The sequence below is a fragment of the Triplophysa rosa genome, linkage group LG6 (assembly GCF_024868665.1).
Source record: "Triplophysa rosa linkage group LG6, Trosa_1v2, whole genome shotgun sequence".
NCBI lineage: Eukaryota > Metazoa > Chordata > Actinopteri > Cypriniformes > Nemacheilidae > Triplophysa > Triplophysa rosa.
Window position 1 is genome coordinate 26,737,251 of NC_079895.1, and position 19,746 is coordinate 26,756,996.

The following is a 19,746-nucleotide window of genomic DNA, read 5'->3' on the forward strand; positions in this document are numbered from 1 at the left end:
AGCAAGACCGGCGGTAGGCTTCTGCCAGCAAGTCCTGTTCGCAGCCAAGTTCCACCTTAAAACAACAGAGTGTTTTGGCCCCACGTGCTCCCCGCTTGCAGCTCGGATTTTGTCCTCCCCGCAGCAGCTGTCACCTCGCATTACTCGCAGTCAGCTAAATGAAACATTATTCTAAACATATGCATCGTAATCAGTTCGGTCACACTTACAAGAACACGCGTTAATAAGGCAATCAATCACGGTGGAACAAGCGAGTTGTTCTGCAACAGCTCATAAACAGTGTGTAATGAAGAATTGGAGGTTAGCATGACACGCGCTGATCAGATAATCAATGTCAAAGATGCGATGAATGTCAGTAAATGCAGTTTTTATGTCGTTTCTATAAAATCTCCAATTTACAACAAGCAGTTCAATTACCCAGAAAATACAGTCAATTAAATGGGGGTGATTGGACAGTAGCGGGAGCATCATCGATCTTTGCATTTCTATCTCGGTGGTGGACATTTAATTTGGGTTTTCTATTAGCACCGAAATAAAGAAAATATAAAATATATTAAACAAGCCGCAGATTTATTTTCTTGTCAAAAGCGATTCGCCTAAGGTGACAGACAGTTTGCTGCATTTTATGATGAATTCTTTTTTTCAGTCCTTGCACATTGGATACCAAACTGATGGAGTTATTGTGGCCAGTGTTTTTCTGCCCTCTGTCTTCTTCGCTTTGCCTCTCCATCTATCTCAATGCCTTTGTTGTATGGGTTGTAACCCTCGCCTTGGTAAAGAGCATAAGGAAACATGGCGATACATCACACCCGCGCTTCGCCTCTAATCTCATTTCTTTAATGGGGACGTTCAAAAAAGAAAGCAACTTATCTCAAAGTCCCCGGGGAGTATTCCAGTATATATTTAACCAGGCTGCAATTAACGACAGTATCAGCTTGTATCATTTAGAGGTAATGTAAAAATAATGGTAAATTATAGGGCCGGAATGACCCGTGATCGCAGACTCCCTATTCCCTATAGTTTTAGTGTCGTTTTAATTAATGCGAGACTCGCTAAGGAGCAAGAATTAGTACTGAAACTGTGCTTTTGGATGTGTTTTTCGTTGCAGTGCTGATTTTAAAAGAAATAGCCTATTGAAAGGGTCTTATTTATAGTAACAATTTGCTTTTAATTTAACGAAATAAATAAACTAATTTCGTTGTGCTTATTTCTGTTATAAACAGGACTGCACCATAAACTACAAAAGAAATTGAGGTAAAAAACGTGAAGAATTTTAAATGAAACTGCCACATTATTTAAGATTTGACTCGGCAATTGCGCGCTCGCTATTACACATACTGTTTGCAACATGCAAAATGATAACTATATCAACATTTTTGCGTTTTTAATATTTATTTTCCAAGAACAAACACCATCAATAAATAACATAATATACATTTTTATATTGCACATTTTTCTCAAGTGAAAATATGAAAATTCATACAGTCGTTAATATGTAAAATACAGAGACGTAATGTACAGAGTCATGTATCACAGCGACCCTTGGGAGAGAGCAAAACACTGGGATTTCAGTATTCTCGTTTACTGAACCGACTGCAGCCAGCCCCGCGCATCCACTCTGTAACATTTAAAAAATCTTTCGTTTGAATCGGTAACATCAATGTAATATGTTTTATATACAATGGGTGTAAATGCATTTTGGCTTGGAAAATGCTTTGAGGCCTGCGCGTCAAATTTGTTCTGTGGTATATGCTGAAAAAATAGAGGGGTTTGTGAACCTGTAATCCTAAAATAAATCAAATAAACATTAAGCGAGTCACACAAATTATAAAAAAATATAAAAAGGCATCTATGTCGGATGGCAGTCAAAAAATGTGGTTTCGTACTATTTAAAGGAGACTATGCGTGTTATGATAAAATATCTCACCATACTGTACAAGTGCTATTTTGATATTTTTAAAATGCGGTTTCATGTGAGGCAGAATTCCTCCCAGTGACAAAAATATGTATGCAGACAGAAATGCATGAGCAATTTGTCTGAAGTTTGGGGTTGTGTGGATAATCCCATTATATTGTGAGTGAAGAGTCTCTACTGGGAGTATTATGGAAATATCGGTTTGGATTTAATGAGACTGCTCGCATCAGCGGAACATCTCTGAGAAAAAAAGTGTACCCAGGCCGGCCAACGCTCCAATAAGATTGGAAATAGGACTCGGTGGAAAGGGGATTTTTCAAAATTTCCTCAGGTAACGAATACCACGTTTAATACTGTACAATCTACACACCAAGAACAATGCGAAATGCTCAAGGTCTTTTATCTATCTTGTCTAATGACTTCCCACAGCGGGTTGTTATGGTTTGACAGCAAGTCTCAGAACGGGGAACTTTCTTACATTTCCACATTCAAAGGAGGTCCATCAAGGTACATGATTGGCAATTTTCGTCATAATCTTCACATTATTAACAGCAGAATTGACATTGTAGAAGCAGTGCGGATTTTGTACGCCACACTCTTGGATCAGGGAGAGTCCCTCGAGCAGCAACACTTTGAGAACAGCATCATTATTTTTGCCTGGTCCTCTTGGTAAAGTGGCACATCCAGTGTATATTCTCTATACTGCACTGTATGGTCTAATCTCATAGAAAATATATTTTTGCATACAGATAATAATAATAATAATAACAATAACAATAATAAATAAAATGTTCTACGATTTAAAATAACAAAAGAAAAAATAAATGAACGCATAACGTATTTACTTTTGTAACGCTGCATGTGTTTGAAGGCCTTTAGTATTAATTGTATTAATTTTGTTGTATCATTTTTCTAATTCTGGGCGTAATACATTTAATAACGTTTTGCCAAAAAAGGGGGAGCCTATTATTACATGTGCTTCAAAAATGTTTTCTAGTGCTAAGCTATCTATTGAGTGCGCTTTCTTCTCTCTGGTCTGGTGAGGGCACCGCAGTTTTGCTCAGAACCGCCGCTGAGTATGGCAAAAATCCGCTCTCGGACCTCTGCCCGGTCGCCGTACAGATGAAATCAGAGCTGGCGCCCCTGGAGCCCAGTGCACTGGCCGCCTGACTGCTGTGGCAGCTGAGACACGAGCACGGTCCCGTGGCCGACGGTGCGCTGACCGCCGCTGCCGCCGCAGCAGCCGCTGCTGCTGCCGCCGCAGAGCTGTTTAAGCCTGGGGGTGACTGGTATAGTCCTGGGTGTCGGAAGCTACACAACAGCTCTGGACGCGAGTAGGGATGAGAGAGAGCACGGAAGGTATCGAGGGGACGAATAGAGGTAGCAAAAGGTGAAGAAGCGGCTCCTGAGGCGGCTGCCGCAGCAGCTGCTGCCGTGACACCTACATGGGGGTAGTAGTGTAGTGGCATGTGGGAATGGAAAGGGTATGGCAGACTTCCGGTGGCGGCTGCATGCGTCATCATATAGGTGTAGAAGCTGGGATCGGCGGGATGTGGCCAGGACATGGCCAGGCGCTGCCGCTTGTCCTTCATTCGCCGGTTTTGAAACCACACCTACACACATTCACAAAACACACAGGTAACAATTAGGAAACAGGTGAGCAATGGCCAGAAGCGAGATCAAAAAGAATGAAACAGAACTATTTTCGTGCTTAAACCGCAGCGAAAACTACTTCGGGGCGTTCATTGGCTAATGCAATATTTTACATTTCGAGAATTTGTTGCCTATTAGAACCCCATTTGGTTTGTGTGGCTAATAGGTTACACGAGCACAGCTATGCAAGTTTCAGTCACAGAGTAAAGCAAATCCAAATATAGTTTTCATATTAAAACAGTTTAACACATCACAAGTTCAAGTGTATGAGCTGTATAAACAAAAAAAAAATGCATATTAGAATTTAAAAAGGACACGCTAAATTGGAGATATTCCAAACGTCTGCGTTGGATGAAAAAGTGCGGTCGATTTTAACGTAATATTTTTAAATCGTATTATGCATTTGCAGGTGCATTTACGATATTTGTGTCTATGATTTAAAGCTCTAACCTTTATTGTTGTTTCGGGTAGGTTTAACGCTGCGGCCAGTTCACATCTCCTGGGCCTTGAGACGTAGTTTTCCCTGTAAAATTCCTTCTCCAATCTTCCAATTTGTTCTCGGGTAAAGGCAGTCCGATATCTTCTCACTTGGTCCGCGCTCGAGCTGCTGGAGTTACCGATGGAATTACCATTAAGATTGGAGAGAGACGATAAACTGTTTGAGGTTCCTGAATTACTGTCCGAGTAACCTAAACGAGATAATGAAAGAAATGCACAAAATAATTGCATTTAAAAGTGACGATAATTTATAACAAACTAATAATTCATCATGTGAAATTGCATATTTTCCTCGCAACGGGATCATTTTATTTGCCTCTGAAATTCAATGTAAAATTCGGAATAAATGTAAACCCAAAAGGAAATCCAGAGAACATCAAAAATCAAAGGCGAAAATCTCTTCTAAATAAAATACATAATTTTTTAATAAGAAAGATGTAAACTGTACACAGTATGGACTTTAAATAAATTAACGTGAGACATCGACGTTTTTTAAAAATATTTCCCCGGTTTCTAACGGCATTACAAAAAAAGGCTTTTCTATAAAATATAGGAACTATAACGATTTGTGTTTTTACTACATACACCGTTACTCCAGAATCGAATATTTATAGAGCTAAATGAAACAATGATCTGGATCAAAGTTTCTGTGTAAATCGTTGTACCTTTGCTGTTGTTTTCTTTCTGCTGGCTGACGCTTCCCGGCGAACGGTGAGACGGGCAGCCCACCTCCACATCGCTGTTCATGTCGGAGTCTGGAGAAACTTCGGGATAGTGATTTATTTTCTTCCTGCTTTCAGAGGACGAGATTTCCATGGATGAGGTATTGTCGCTGCCGTGGTGGTTTCCGAATAGGCTGTCGATCTCGAATTTGCCTTTGCTGGGGATATCTCCGAGATTGCCATGCAGAGAGGCGGAAGTTATTCTCGGGCTGAGGCGACCCGAGGCGTGCTGAGAATTTTCCAGGGCCTCAAGCACCGCGTTCCCGGCCGACTCAGAAAGGTTGGAGTGTCTCTTGCCTGCCACTGGACTGTGTAGTCCCCTTTCCATCAGAATCATTTCCTTTCTTATCCTCTCCATCATGAAGTCGTGCAGAAAAAAATCCAAAATCCCAGGGCTGGTACTCAGATGACTGGTGGCGGATCTAATCCGCATTCAGCTCAGCCGCCTCCTCTAAATAATATAACACCTTTATGAGCTGGACGCAAAAAAACAGAGGGATGCCGGTGTCGGCAACGAATGACTGCTCAAAATGACCCGAGCATCCTCTCCGGTCCAGAAAGTCATTCATCAAAAAGTGGTTTGTGCCTTCGTCGTTAAAGGTGCGCGTGACGCGGTTCGAATGATCATTTATTGTAACAGGTTTATACGCAAATAAATAGGAGAGAGACTGACATCGGCCCTTGATCGGTATATCCAGGTGGAGAGAGAGAGGAGAAGTGAGGAGAGCAGCTTCAGATCTGAGTCTGTTTTAGATGGCTCCTGGGGTTGGCCTCTGGGGTGAAATTGACAGTCTGATTAATAAAATGAGCGCGGCAACATTTCCCTCTTCATTTAGGAATATCATTATGCTTTGATTCTCTATTGTTCCTTCCTTCTGTTCTGGCTCTCCTGCTCCCTCTCTCGCTTCGCGTTTCTTTTTTTTTCTTTCTTTGTCAATTATTTCGTGCAGACGTTTTCGAATGAGATGCATTAGTTAAAGATTCTGTTTTGATTCAATTATTCGTTCACGTCCAGTTAGAAGATGCGAATGCGAAGACGATTGCAGAATTTAATCACAAAATAAGACATGGTTCACACGAAATCTTTTTTTAAATCAAATTTATAAAAACACATTGCTGTGATCTCCTATTTAGTAGGTGATATACAGTACAACATTTATTATTTGACATTTATTTATTGGTAAATTCAGTCTAACATTTCTTGTCTATTGTATCAAAGAATACTGTTGAAATACTGCAGATATTTTTTTTGTCACAAAATATTTTCGTTTAAAAATGACAAGGTTATTTTATCAGATGGCTTTAAAAAATATTACTTGCAGTAAGAGATTTTTTTTAACGAATGTTCATATTTTATGATACTAATTGTGTAACCAAAAGTATGCGATAAAAGTAATCTGTAATTATTTTACGGATTTTAGGTCCTCTTTTAACGGCGTAATAAAATAATCGGTCTATTTATTTATAGCAGCATAATTAAAGTAGTAGCATTGGGCATCTTAATTATGATAAATGACGATCAAAGTCTTCGAATATACACACGCACACGAAATAGAACACGAATGTTTTCTTTACACGGTAATATATCGAGCACAATTGCACAAACGCGAAATTGTCTAGTTTTAACTTATTTAAATATTTCGTCATTGCATCTCTCTGAACTCTACACAATTAGTAGAGCTGGCCATTCTTAGAGTATGTGATCTACACTGAGACTACAGTCTATGCTCTCAGATCCAGTGTGCGCGTGGGGGTGTGAGTAGCTTGTGATGGCGAGGTCAATCTCGCTCTGCTCTTCGGGAAAGAGAGAGAGGGGGGGTGATTAAAAGAGCGTAAAACTGTTTTCGCGTTCTTTGGCGCCCTCGCCAGTTTATCCTCTGGTAATACAACCGATCGAGTGCAACGACTATAAGACTGCAAATATTTTGTTTAAATTGTTCTGATTGCCCAAGCAGTTCACAGTACTTCCATATTTTACATGTTAGATTTGCAGTAAGAAAAACATACTGATTGCGCATTGCCGTGTGTTTCGTCTGAAGCAAGTTTGAACCTGCAGGAACTATCAGGGCCGTAGCTAGTGGGGTGGAAGGTGTGACAATTCTAGGGGCCCCCACTGCCCAGGGGCCTCACAAAATCCAACAGTTACACTATAAAGCCACCTGTTTTGTAAATAATTTTAATACATGAATTGCATACATGAGATTTTAATGAAATCCACATTCTACCTATATAAAGACGTAAACACATGAACATCTCCGAGCTGCTCTCCGAGTTTACTTCACACGCATGTCACTGTTTCCTTTGAGAAAAGCTACTCGCACTGAAACTCAAAGGTCTTTGCAGCGGCCCGCCAAAATAAAAGTCCGGTAAATTTGAACAAATTATGACCCACACATAAAAAAGCACAGTAGTACACTGTAGCATAATCTGTATACGTTACTATTAGTTTATTGTCATAGTGAGGGTATAGTATAGTATAAGAACAACATTATACTATATACAACAGTATTCTAGAAAACATCTAGAAGAATTAAAATATAAAAAATAGACTTGTAGAGAATTTTTTTTAATTTAAACCGGGCTCTGCACGATTCATTTTGTGGGGCTTTTGTATATAGATACATTTATTGGCTTTATTTAATATTATTAATATTATTATTATTATTAAACTATTATGATAAAGCAGATGAAGAGAGAGTGTGATGTAATTACTTACAATTACTTCAAAATGTACAGAAGATTACAGTTTTTGATTCCCAGAGTGATTCAATGATGATCAGTTTTATGTGGACCGTACCTTCTGTTGTAGTGCTTAATGTTGATTGTTCCTATACAAAAACAATGCAGTTAATGGCAAAGAATGTTTAGAAATCAGAAATAAAAGCTATATATTCTTTTTGGATATTTAATAGGATGAAGACTTTAACACTGTTATGTATGAGCTTTTTTCCTCAGAATTTATGTTCACACATGATCCCAAAAATCGTGACATTTTCGAAAAAGTGTTAAATGGGAGTTTAAAATCAGCGAATGTCGTTGATACCATTTCAGGGGAACTTGTACTTGCCCGACATTACATTGTCTATCTGAATATGACGAATAGGCCCTAGAGAAATTTGAAAGTCAAATAACTGAAACGCCTATAGGCCCTAGGGTGATGTAGAAACAATAACATTATCTACTTTGTTATCTTATTCACGTTTATTTATTTTACTGCTGATCTGCATATGTAAATGAGCATTTTTATATAATCTCAATACTGAAAAAAATCTGTAAATTAAAACAAGGAAATGATCGTATTGGGGCAGATTAATGCCATCAGGTGACAAAAAAAGTAAAATAACACGAATTCATGTGACAATGATAACAGCGTTCTTTTACCCACAAGTTGTTTTCATTCCATTACAAGTTATGCATTTGAAATGTTTGTAGACTTTTAAAATGCTATTTGCCAAAATATGGCGTAGTTCTATTTTGAACAGTCATTTGTTTTTGCAGTATTGCCACTTTATGCTTGCTTATAGCCAATTATTCCAGGGTCTTATTTTAAAAAGAATTGTGTCAGTGTATATACACATTATTAAGTTAAAATGAGATAATATCGTATTGGGACAGAAAACATATAGCCTAGCTGTTTCCTAGTATGTTTTCTTCAGCTCTCGCGTCCTCGCTCTCATCATTAACTGTCAAAGTCTGGTTCTAATACTCAGGAACACAAGAACAGAGAAATTATGAAAATACCTGGATGTTTTCTTGATATCAAGCATGCATCAAATGCAGAAGTCATTGCCACGCCTCCATCTGAGTTCATTCTTCCAAGGTTGCCTGGCAAAGTCCGGTCTTCCAAGATATTTTACTATAAGTTGAATCACAATAGGCCTATTTAGACCAAAGTACTGTGTTTACATGAGGTCAAGTTTAATCACAATATTGCCAAAATCTCATTATAATCACATTATGAGGGTGCACGTAAACATAATCAGTGTCACCAACACCATAGCTTTCTTCATTCATCAGAGGCTTTTTGATTTGTTTCCATTCAGACTATTAAGGAAGGCAACACACTTCTCCGGGACATCCTGTAGATTTCAATCAATCAGATGACAACTGATTTATTCAAATTTAGATGAATATATAAACGTTCACACTGCCATCAAAATCAGATTTTTGTGCATATGTTTTTGCATGACAGTGTGAACAGCACAAACCATATGGAATCTGATCTGATCGTTTCTGTTCTGATTTGAGCCACTTTCCTATCCTGAATCAGATACAGGTCTGATGTTTCACAATGCGACCTCAGTATGAACAGTCATATCAGAATTCATGACATGTCAGACTTTTATGTGATTGTAGATAAAAATGCGTCACAATTCTGCAATGTTTCAAAGCTTCATGTGCCATATTGGTAATGCAAATGCACCCCCAGGTGAAAAAAATGCACTTCCATAATGTACTTAAAGTGCTCTGTTTTCGCACACTAATTTTGTACTTAATATACAAAAAATGTACATTTAGTACTTCTTAAGATAACCTTAAGGCTATCTAAGTGTACTCAACTGTGCTATTTTGACACACTATTTATATGAACTAAAATATGCTTTTAACATACTATCTCTGTATTTATTTGTTGTACTTGAAGTAAACTTGAACACACTCTTATTTGGAAGGATGGGTTCAAGTGTACTTCAAGTGGTTAAATACATTTTTAAATACAGAGATAGTATGTTAAAAGCATATTTTAGTTCATATAAATAGTGTCTCAAAATTGCACAGTTGAGTACACTTAGATGGATTTAAGATTATTTTTAGAAGTACTAAAGATACATTTTTAGTATATTAAGAACAAAATTAGTGCGTGAAAATTGAGCGCTTTAAGTACATTATGGAAGTGCACTTTTTCACCCGTCACCTGTGTTGCCCTTAAAGTGTAAGGTATAGTTGTGTTCTACTTCATGCTGCGATGCACAGACCGGCTGGCATGCATCATAAGTGCAGACTGCTCCAGGTATGCTCTTAAATTGCACCACATAGTCGAACACACCCGCTGACTTGACCTCCATGCTTACTTCCATATAATAGCGTGCTGCATGTTGTGTGTTATTGTTCTTTTGTCAGATCCGGCAATTCAGTTTATGACCATGACAAGTTCACACTGGAAACTAATATCGGCCACATTCTCAAAAATATGTGAACAGTCAAGCAAAAAACAAATGAGTTCTGAGCAATAAATCAGAATTGAGCATAGGGCGTGTTCACATTTGGTGTCTTTTTTGACAAGAAAAGGTTGACAGGGGGCCCTTTTTTAGATTAGAATAACTGGCAGCGTTGTGGTTACAATTAGCAGCCATGAGTGTCAGTAGTTGAGTGTAACAGTAGCCGTCTGTTTACCGGCACCTGCTCCATGCAAACGCTTAGGCAGCTGACTTGTTGCCTCGCTCAGGACTTTTTTGAAAATATGGATTTTAATAGGATCATAATGTTATACAGATCATGGTAACTTCAAAAAAGATGCCAAATGTGAACATAGCCTAAGCCTGGCGGTGTGAACGCAGTCATAGTAAAATGTGTGTGTGAGTCTTTAAATGTTTAACACACTATGGACCTCTTTGGATGACGTAAACAACGCTGGTTTAGAAGAAATTACTGTGTCAGTCACACAAACGATTAGTTTAAATGATCCGATTAATCACAGAAAAGTAATGCGATTAAAATTTTTTAGCGTTGCCCAGCACTACTTATTTATTTATTATTCATATTTTTAAAATCTTACATATATAATTAAATCTTAAAGATATTTGTTTCATATTTATAAAGTTCTGTTTTTAAATATTATATACACAACAGAACTTTTAAAATATGAAACAAATATCTTTAAGATTTAATTATATATGTAAGATTTAAAAAATATTAATAATAAATAAATAAGTAGTGCTGGGCAACGATAAAAAAATTTAATCGCATTACTTTTCTGTGATTAATCGGATTGTTAAGCGTAAAATTCAATAATGAATTCAAAAGTAGTGTATTGTGCACTTTTATTTCGAAAGTACTGCTATATGAACAAACGTGCAATAAGATTTGGTTTGCAAACACAAATAATGTGCTTTTTTTACAACAGTATTTCCTTTACATAGCAGCATTAACAATTTTAACTTTAATATTTAATTTGAGATTTACAAGAAATATTTTATGTAATCAAATTAAATATCAAACCAAAGCTATCTGCCACTGCCAGGGCATTAACGTTCTGTCTTGATATAGAAAAACAAGTTATAATGATTATTCATTTTATTGCTTATACATAAACTCTCTTTCAACACTCTTTCAACACAAAGTGTAAAGTGTACCGTATTTAAAGTGTATTTAAAGTGCATCTTTTAACAACTAAATAGTTGCATGCTACTTTTTTCTTTATCTTTCAAATTCATATAAGGAGAATACAATTCCTTTAATATGAGTGAGTGTTTTGGGCCCGTCCTTTATTATGCTGCTGCCCCTTTAAGAGCGCTCTATACATATATACGGGTCTAATACACTGTGACCCGTCCGTTTTGTTTACCAGCTGTTAACGTTCATAAAACTGACTACTTTTACATGGACCCTTGCTAATATGGGAATTTTAACGTAATTTTGTGTTTATTTGTCCATTTCAGAGCAAGAAGACGTGAAAGAGAACTTAGTTTAGTAGTTTGCGCTCTGACTCTCTAGGCACGCATGTTTAAACATGTTTTCTGCATTAGCCTCACACTCCATACAATACATGCAACACAATTCATTATCGTTGCACTGTAAACCCGAATAAGTTGGGAAAACTCAAAAAATTTGAGGTAATCAGTTACATCAAATTTTTTGAGTTACGATGTTCCCAATTTTAAGTAAGCAAAACTAGTAAGTTTTGAGTTTGTTGTACTATTGTTGACTCCTTTTAATTTTGAACAATTTTAAGTAAGCAAAACTAGTAAGTTTTGAGTTTGTTGTAATGTTGTTGACTCCTTATAATTTTGAACATTTAGCAAAGTAACTTTTTTTATTTACAGCTAAATAAATGAAAGGTCTTAAGACAACCTAAACAGTTCAGCTGCATCAACAATGTGTGCAACAAGAGTGATGCAACACACACACACACGACTGCTATTGCACCCCCCACAACCTAAGCATAAGCACCACTCTTCTGAACGATGGTAACCCCAAAAGTAAAAAATACAACAAACTCTTCTAAATATCCAAGATAATTGAACATTCATCATTAACAAGGCTTTTTCCTTTCTAAAAACTCATAAAATAACACTTCATTTCAAAATTTACTTTCCTAATGCAGTCTCACGCAAAGCAATATAGTAGCCCAACATCTTTAAAGCATTAGGGAAGTTTGAACTGAAATCGTTTTGTGAAGCTGCATGTATTGCCACACATTTGAGAAAATACGTCCCATCGTTTTACTTTGTCAAGAAACGCACAGACATGTTGTGACAGCGCTAGAGACAAAACTCCGGTTGTCTGGTTCCTTTCCGGCTGTAACTGTTAATTCTCGGGGGTTGGGTGAAGAAAGGACAAAACTGCTTACTCTTTTTTTTTTAATGTTTTTGTTAACTCTTTATAAGAATTGCTTAGAGTTCATATCTACAGTGTTTGTTTTGTGTTGATTATGATATCTGAGTATGTGTGGTTACTTTGATCATGTCTGAAGTCTACATTATCATTGCCTGTTTTAGAATAGCATAAAAAGCGCTACCTTACTTTCTGGAAACCGCGCTAAAGTGCCAGTTATTTTATGATCTTATAGTGCCACCTAGTGATAAAAAGATATTACTGCAGTCGGTTTGGAATGGATGGATTGTCAAATTATTTTCCTCGGTCTGCTTTGTCAGTTAGAACGTGGTTATGATTAAAAGGGGGGGATTCATATATCCAGAAAACAAAACAAAATGATTAAATCAATCAAGTATTGATTTATTAGACATTCTATAACCCGATGCCTTCAAATGAGGTTTAATCTGCATAGCAAAGTTTTGGAAATACAATACTGTTTACATGCCTGTTTCAATAAACGGATTAAAGCAGATCAGAATTTAAACTGCATACAAAAAACTATAGATAGGCTACTACAATTTCGGGCAAATCATAGTTCGTAAACTGTGTATAAATCCATGTTACAATGTGGTGCTGTTCAAGTTCAGCGTGGCTGTTAGCATGTCACATGGGAATCGCCAGCCAATCGTGTTCCAAGTTATCTGACCGATGCAATTATTCCGGAAAATAAACATAAAAGGGTTACTGTCACAGAGATGGGCGCTTTGCGCACGATGTTTTCTTGATTTTGGACCTATAGGCGATGAGTTGAGTAACCAGTCATATGCGATGTGCAAGTATGGAAGCAGGGGGATTAGATGGGGAATTTAGAAGTTTTTATCCGTCTGCCTTCGGGACGCACACAACCACGTCCTCCTCGGAAACTCCAGTGTTCTCTGTCGCGGAACGACCGACTTTCATAAGCCATGAGTCTCTCGCGCCTTACATTTCTTTCCCGACGAATTCCAGCGCCAATGAATCAGTCACTTTTGGGTGTTACTTAAGCAACAGTTGTTGTGGTTTTAAATGGTCTCAGAACACAGTGTTTCAACCCTGCGTCATGAAGCAAAACGAGAATCGTCTTGTTAATGGACACACAGTCAAAAAACCCTTGGATATGACAGTTTGCAACAGTTCAACGCAACATTACGGAGAGACCTCGTCCAAGCCGAAGGAGTTCGCTTTTTACCAGGGCTACACAGGATCCCACCCAAGAGTGTCTGGATATGTTGATTTACCTGTTGTTCACAGAGCAGTCAGCCGAGACCTCAGGCATGACGCTTGTTTGTCAATGGATGGCCACCGGCAATGGGACTGGAGTAGTCAAATAAATAACTTTAAAGACCAAAGTCAGAACACTTATATCTGGAAGTCTTCATTAACAGGTAAGTTGGGTCTGTGTTGTTCTGTGAATCACTCCTCACCTCTCTTTATTAGCAACGCATAAATGTCCTGAACACCATGAAAATGTACAACCGCGAACTTGTGAAATCCTCACTAAAGTCTCAAAACCTAATTATGAGATAAGAAGTATCAATGTTTAATTTCAGTAATGAATTAGTGTCGTTATGATTTCAATCTTTGACATGGTCTTACTCAATATTAAATATGTCGATTATATTTACATCATGTATGGAAAATATGTAACGGTAAATAACAAAAAAATATTTTATCTGGGTTTGATTTTGGCAAGGTCACAAATCATTACATAAAACATATAATAAAGTGTTGTCATGTTTTGGCAAATCTTTTATTCATACAATGATGACTGCATATAAAATGTCTAAATATTATAAGGCCAATGTACAAATCAAAACATGTATGAGCTATGACATGAATTGTTTTAAAATCGTTTAGATGCCGGATCATGTCAGTTCTGTCGTTTAATTAAAAAGTAGATAAATGAATAAATAAATAAGATAAACATAACAAGGTGCTGAAAGGGTTATTTGCAGGGACTCTGCAAGACATTTTCCGTTCCTTAGAACATTTTCTTCACTACCTGTATGGAACCATACAGCCGGACAGAAAGCTTTTATTTTTAAGTGTAGAAGCATTCACTTTAAAAATGCTGGATTTTCAACCCACAGCTGGGTCAAACATGGACAAACCCAAAGTTGGGTTCGATTGACCTAGAAAATGTGCATATTTCACCTAATTACTGGTTTATAACAGCTCAGCATTGTATAGTTAAGATGTTTTTTGATGAAAAGTAAAACTAACTAACACGTGTCTCTACACATGTAAATGTAGCCCTTTGTGGTTTTTGAAGTTGAATTAATTATTTAGGTTATTGGAAGGTCTTTAAACGCCATGGACGTAAATAAATGAATACATTGATTAAGACATTTGAAAATCATGAAAAGACCTTGTTACAGCAAATCCAATTAAGAATTATGTTTTATTTTCTCAGAGGGAACAGCAGCGAGTTTTTGTCAGCGCGGGAGAAAGAAAAGGGTTCCTTACACGAAACTGCAGCTGAAAGAGCTCGAGCGCGAATACAGCAACACTAAGTTCATTACAAAGGAGAAGAGACGGCAGATCTCCTCTTCTACCAACCTGTCTGAGAGACAAGTGACTATATGGTTTCAAAACCGCCGAGTCAAGGACAAGAAAATAATACCAAAACTCTCAAAAGAATTTGAATATTATTAGTACGTAAAAAATAATTTAAATATTAAAGGGTTTAGCATATTATTATATATCCATGTGTATAGTTTTATTACATGTGTTGTTAGGCCTATACCTATAGGTATTTTAGCTATAAAAGACGTAGCCTAATCAATATCTTGTTTAATCAAACATTTTATAATGGTTTTCAGGTCTGCTGTAACGACAGTATTTTTGTGATTATTTTGAATTATTTAATCATTAATAATACTCAAATAACAACTAAATAATTGCATTTTACAGACTAAACTTATTTCATTATCAGAATGTATCTGTTTAACGATTTTTTTACAACAGACTGTGTGACAAACTTAATGCATACAATTATGTAACATCGATGTGAGAAAATAAACACTTTAGAAAATGTAATGTTTGTTTAAAGATATCTTGGCCAAGAAATATATATATTTACAAAATATTTAAGATATATTTTACCAAAAATAATTAGATTTTTTTCGTTAATACTAAAACCGTGAACAAATGTACCATTACGATGCTATGTATTTGCATTAGGCTAGTTGTGTTTTAATGTTCTCACGATTAATGTACATTTTACAAGACAGTTAAGCACTGAATCAAGGTATCCACACACAATGTTATTTTTTTTATGTGAAATTCAGCACAAATTTATAATAACGTGTAATTTATCAGGGTTTTTTTTGTATAATTTCTCAGTTTGTGTTTATTTCTTTATTTAGGCCTATAATATATACAGTTGATATATAACGATATAAGTATCGTTCAAACATTTTAAATCCTCTTTCTGATCTTTTGGGTCTTTTCAATGACCTTGAGACATAAACATTGTCAGACTAGACCTTGACTGAAAGGAGCCTCATGAATAAAACTTCCCGTCTCGCCATCTATCGGTTAGCATGTGCCTTGCATTAATCCTAAATTAAAACTTTGCACCAATATCACAATACTTTGGATTTATCATAGTTATACTATTTTGTTTCGTAGAATGAGATATATTAATACACGTGTAACAGGAAATATAAAAACGTGCAGTATAGTGTAGCGCTATAAAGCTACCAAATTCTTCTGGTCAGAAAATACTTCCTTCGAAGGGCTAAAAACTCGTAAAACAGGCACAAGGGTTTAACAACTGTGTCCTCAAACTTTGAAGAAAAAAATATTTAGCTTTTTCCTTAATACACCAGTATCCTTTTAAAACGCCAGTGGTAATTTGATAACAATAATTTTGATAATTTTAAACAAAATTTACATTACATCCAGATTTTATCAAATGGCTATTATTTGCTTTTCTAATCAAATGCAGTTGAACTTGTTTTTGGTTACATCTTCGTGTGGACTTTGACCTTGATCTATACTGATATTTAATGTCGGTGTCATTAGGTCGGTGTGTATGGATTAAACGAGCTAGCCGTCTGAATTGTCCACCTGCCTCAGAATGTGAAACCGTCTAAGAAATCTATTTTAAAGGTTTTCATGATTTTACTGCATGGACTCGTAAAAGTGGGAGGTTGTGCTGTCTCTACTTCTTCCGGAGATGGTTCTTCTATAATAGTCATTTTCCCTGCACGTTCAAATGTGTTCTTTTAAGCCGATTTTGGATCATCTGGCCGAACCTCGGAGGTAAGAGAACTAACATAAGATATGATGGCCGCCCAGTTTCCAGACTGTATAGTTAAATTAGGGTATTTACGTTGTTTTTATAAAAATGCCTTAGAAAAACATAACTGGTGTGCTTGAGACAAAGCAATGCCTCTGACCTATTTAGAAATAAGATCATTCACGTTGTTTTTATAAAAATGCCTTAGAAAAACATAACTGGTGCATCTTGAGACAAAACAATGGCATTGACTTATTTTAAGATATGTCAGGGCAAACTATTTTCAGTTAAAACAGCTCAAACATTCATTTTAATCTGGGACTAGATTTAAACATGGTCTGTAAAATTCTAAAGATTAGCCACAAAAATACTAAATGCATCTTTTATACTAGTGGTAATATTTTTGCGCCGAAAACAAAAGCACGGCATCTCAAGGCCAATGTAATCACAAATTGCCTAAATGTTTCCCCTCTAAACAAATTGTCTAGTTGTTAACATTTGTTTTCTTTAGAAACATTTGAGTAATATTGTATGCAGATAATGGAATTAAGTTGGCGACATGTCCTTAACATTAACATTTGAATAAAACTGTTATGTGAAGCGACGTACAATGCATTTAAGATATACATTGCCTCAATACGTGTATTTTCTGGGTGAAAGAAATGTTCGAATGGTTCATATAAATGTCAGATAATAACAAAACAACTCAATAAAATGTATTTAAAATGTGAACGCATGCAGTTTGCAGGCGGCCTTGTCGTTTACGTCCTCTTTTAAATTTGAATAAATGAAAGCATCATTTGGTTTCATGCCAGTATAAAACCTAAATGCATTTATTTTAGACAATGAGGACCAATAAGGGGCAAATATTTAGTGAATTGTGGTACGTTTGTAAGTATAGGTTTCATAGACTGCGGCGAAAGCATAGTTATTTTTTAATGAAATCTATAATAAATAATAAACATTATAGCTTGTTATTTAAATTTTGTATATTTATTTTAGCTGCATATTGCAATTAATCCATAAATAGAGAGGACTGTGTTTTGCATATATATTATTTGAGTGTATTTGTGTGTGCGTATGTAGGCTACATCGTTTTTTTGTCGCTACCCCCTGGTAAAAAATTAGTCACACAGGCCTGATTTTTAAAAATTGTCGGGATTTTGAATCTGAATCTGAGTGTGTCATTTTCGTACATGTAATATCTTGACACTGCTGCTTTACTGTCAAGACGTGGGCGGGGCTGTATACGTTAGTTTGCATATCACGTGACGGTGCATTAACAAATCAACAATTACCTTGCCCGTATTCTTTGGGGGTAACTAAAAACCACTGCAAGAAGCTTTCGGTTGAGCTCATGAGAAATGTGTGAGCACAATCTAGTTAGTTCTGGCTATGTTCCTCCGCTCTTGAATTTTCACTCCCCAGACTCCTTGTACCTCCAAAACTTGCGAGGCAATGGAGCCCATTTATCTGGGCTTTCGCAGATATCCTACGGTAGAAGAGAGGTGTGCTCGCTCCCGTGGAGTTCTCCAAATTCGTGCAGTAACCCGAGCCAGAGCCGCGCCTACAGTGGCTACTCTCAGCCGTTTTTCAGCAATTCATCCGCTGTGAGCGCTAGCCTCAACAGCCACAACAAGAGCTCGCTGGAGGAATCCGGGAGGTACTACTTCCAAGATGTCAGCCACAAATCAGGGGAGCCGGTTCGATCTAGTGCAGCCTTAGCAAGTGAGCAAGGAATCTCTGGGTCTGCCAGCAAGTATGAAGTTTCAGACTTGGAAAGGCTACAGCAGAGCGGGGTTGCACATAACACGTTGAACAACATTGACCAGGCACTTGCCGACGGGACAAAACAGTCTGTCAGCTCACGCGCTCCGGTCCAGTCATCACTGACCAGCCAGAGCATTAACGCAACCTTCTCCGATGGTACGCAACTTCTTCCTTGAGCCTTCCGTCATATTAACAAATTATACTGATGTGACTGTGAGACAAATTTTTGTGGAGTTTAGTCTGTAGGCCAAGTTTGTTTATATGTGCTTTATGTGTGGTATACAGTGTGCTGTTTGACTCCGCTTTTAAAACTAGTTTGTTGTTTTCAGGTGGATTTAAAATATATATCAATATGTATTTGTAAAACCAATGAAGGGAATTCTCGACTGTAGGTAAAGATACTGATTCAGTGATGGGAAAGAATAATGACAACCACGCTGTTCCTTAATTCCTTGTTCTTCCTCATTCCCAGGACTGCCATGGTGCCCTTCACAGGTGAGATCCAGAAAAAAGAGAAAACCTTACACGAAGACACAGCTAGCCGAACTGGAGAACGAATTTATGCTAAATGAATTTATAAACCGTCAGAGACGAAAGGAACTTTCGGACAGACTGGAACTGAGCGACCAGCAAGTGAAAATCTGGTTTCAGAATCGAAGGATGAAGAAAAAAAGACTCGTGATGCGCGAACATTCCTTCACTATGTACTAGGAATAAGTGAACAATTGTAGTGTTTGTTTGTTTAGTGATGACATCGTGCATACAAGAAAATTCATTTGTGACCACCAAACGCCGGAAAAGTATGAATCCCCAGCTTATGAAGTGTACAATAATATAAGATAAATATTTTGAGATTTATATTTATTTCCCATATAGTGCCGCTACGTGTTTTGTCGTGTTTGCTGGGTGTTTATAGTGGAATAACGAAATGTCAGTGTTATATCAGCTTGCTTTACAGAGCCTAAAATATTATCCGAAAGAATAGTTAGTAGTTTAGCAAAGAATCACATTTCGAGTATACACATTTATTATAGTTATAATAAACATGCGTTCTGCCAGCATTTGAAAGTCTAAAAATGCAGGTTAAATTATTACCATTTCAGAAACGTTCCAGTCCTTCGAGTAATTAAACCTAATTTGTATCTGACTTTTTCTACTAAAGTGTTAAGAGTAATATTTATGAACTGCTGTGAATTATATTAAACTTTTTGGCATTCTTCTATCATATTTGTGGGTTTTGTGGCTTTTAATTTACTTGACGATTTTGAAACACTAATAAGAATAACAGGAGCGCCTCGTTGACTTAAAAGTCCAAGCTCAAGTTCGTTTGTCAATGCACAGAATAATAATGGAGAACATCTCTATCCCTT

The 19,746-nt window shown here is 36.9% G+C and overlaps 3 protein-coding genes across 3 annotated transcripts; 2 read left to right on the forward strand and 1 right to left on the reverse strand.

The window, feature by feature from the left end:
• Positions 1-2,715: 2,715 nt before the first annotated feature.
• On the reverse strand, positions 2,716-5,519 carry evx2 (even-skipped homeobox 2). Its single transcript, XM_057336260.1, has 3 exons — positions 4,732-5,519; positions 4,019-4,257; positions 2,716-3,528 (listed from the first exon to the last, which is right to left on the reverse strand). Exons 1-3 carry the CDS (start codon positions 5,219-5,221, stop codon positions 2,920-2,922), a joined length of 1,338 nt encoding a protein of 445 aa, XP_057192243.1. The 5' UTR covers positions 5,222-5,519; the 3' UTR covers positions 2,716-2,919.
• A 7,609-nt stretch (positions 5,520-13,128) lies between these two features.
• On the forward strand, positions 13,129-15,124 carry hoxd13a (homeobox D13a). Its single transcript, XM_057336261.1, has 2 exons — positions 13,129-13,745; positions 14,774-15,124. The coding sequence occupies exons 1-2, from the start codon at positions 13,145-13,147 to the stop codon at positions 15,013-15,015; spliced, it is 843 nt and encodes a 280-aa protein (XP_057192244.1). The 5' UTR covers positions 13,129-13,144; the 3' UTR covers positions 15,016-15,124.
• A 2,846-nt stretch (positions 15,125-17,970) lies between these two features.
• Positions 17,971-19,487, forward strand: hoxd12a (homeobox D12a). Its single transcript, XM_057336443.1, has 2 exons — positions 17,971-18,532; positions 18,849-19,487. Exons 1-2 carry the CDS (start codon positions 17,971-17,973, stop codon positions 19,085-19,087), a joined length of 801 nt encoding a protein of 266 aa, XP_057192426.1. The 3' UTR covers positions 19,088-19,487.
• Positions 19,488-19,746: the final 259 nt, after the last annotated feature.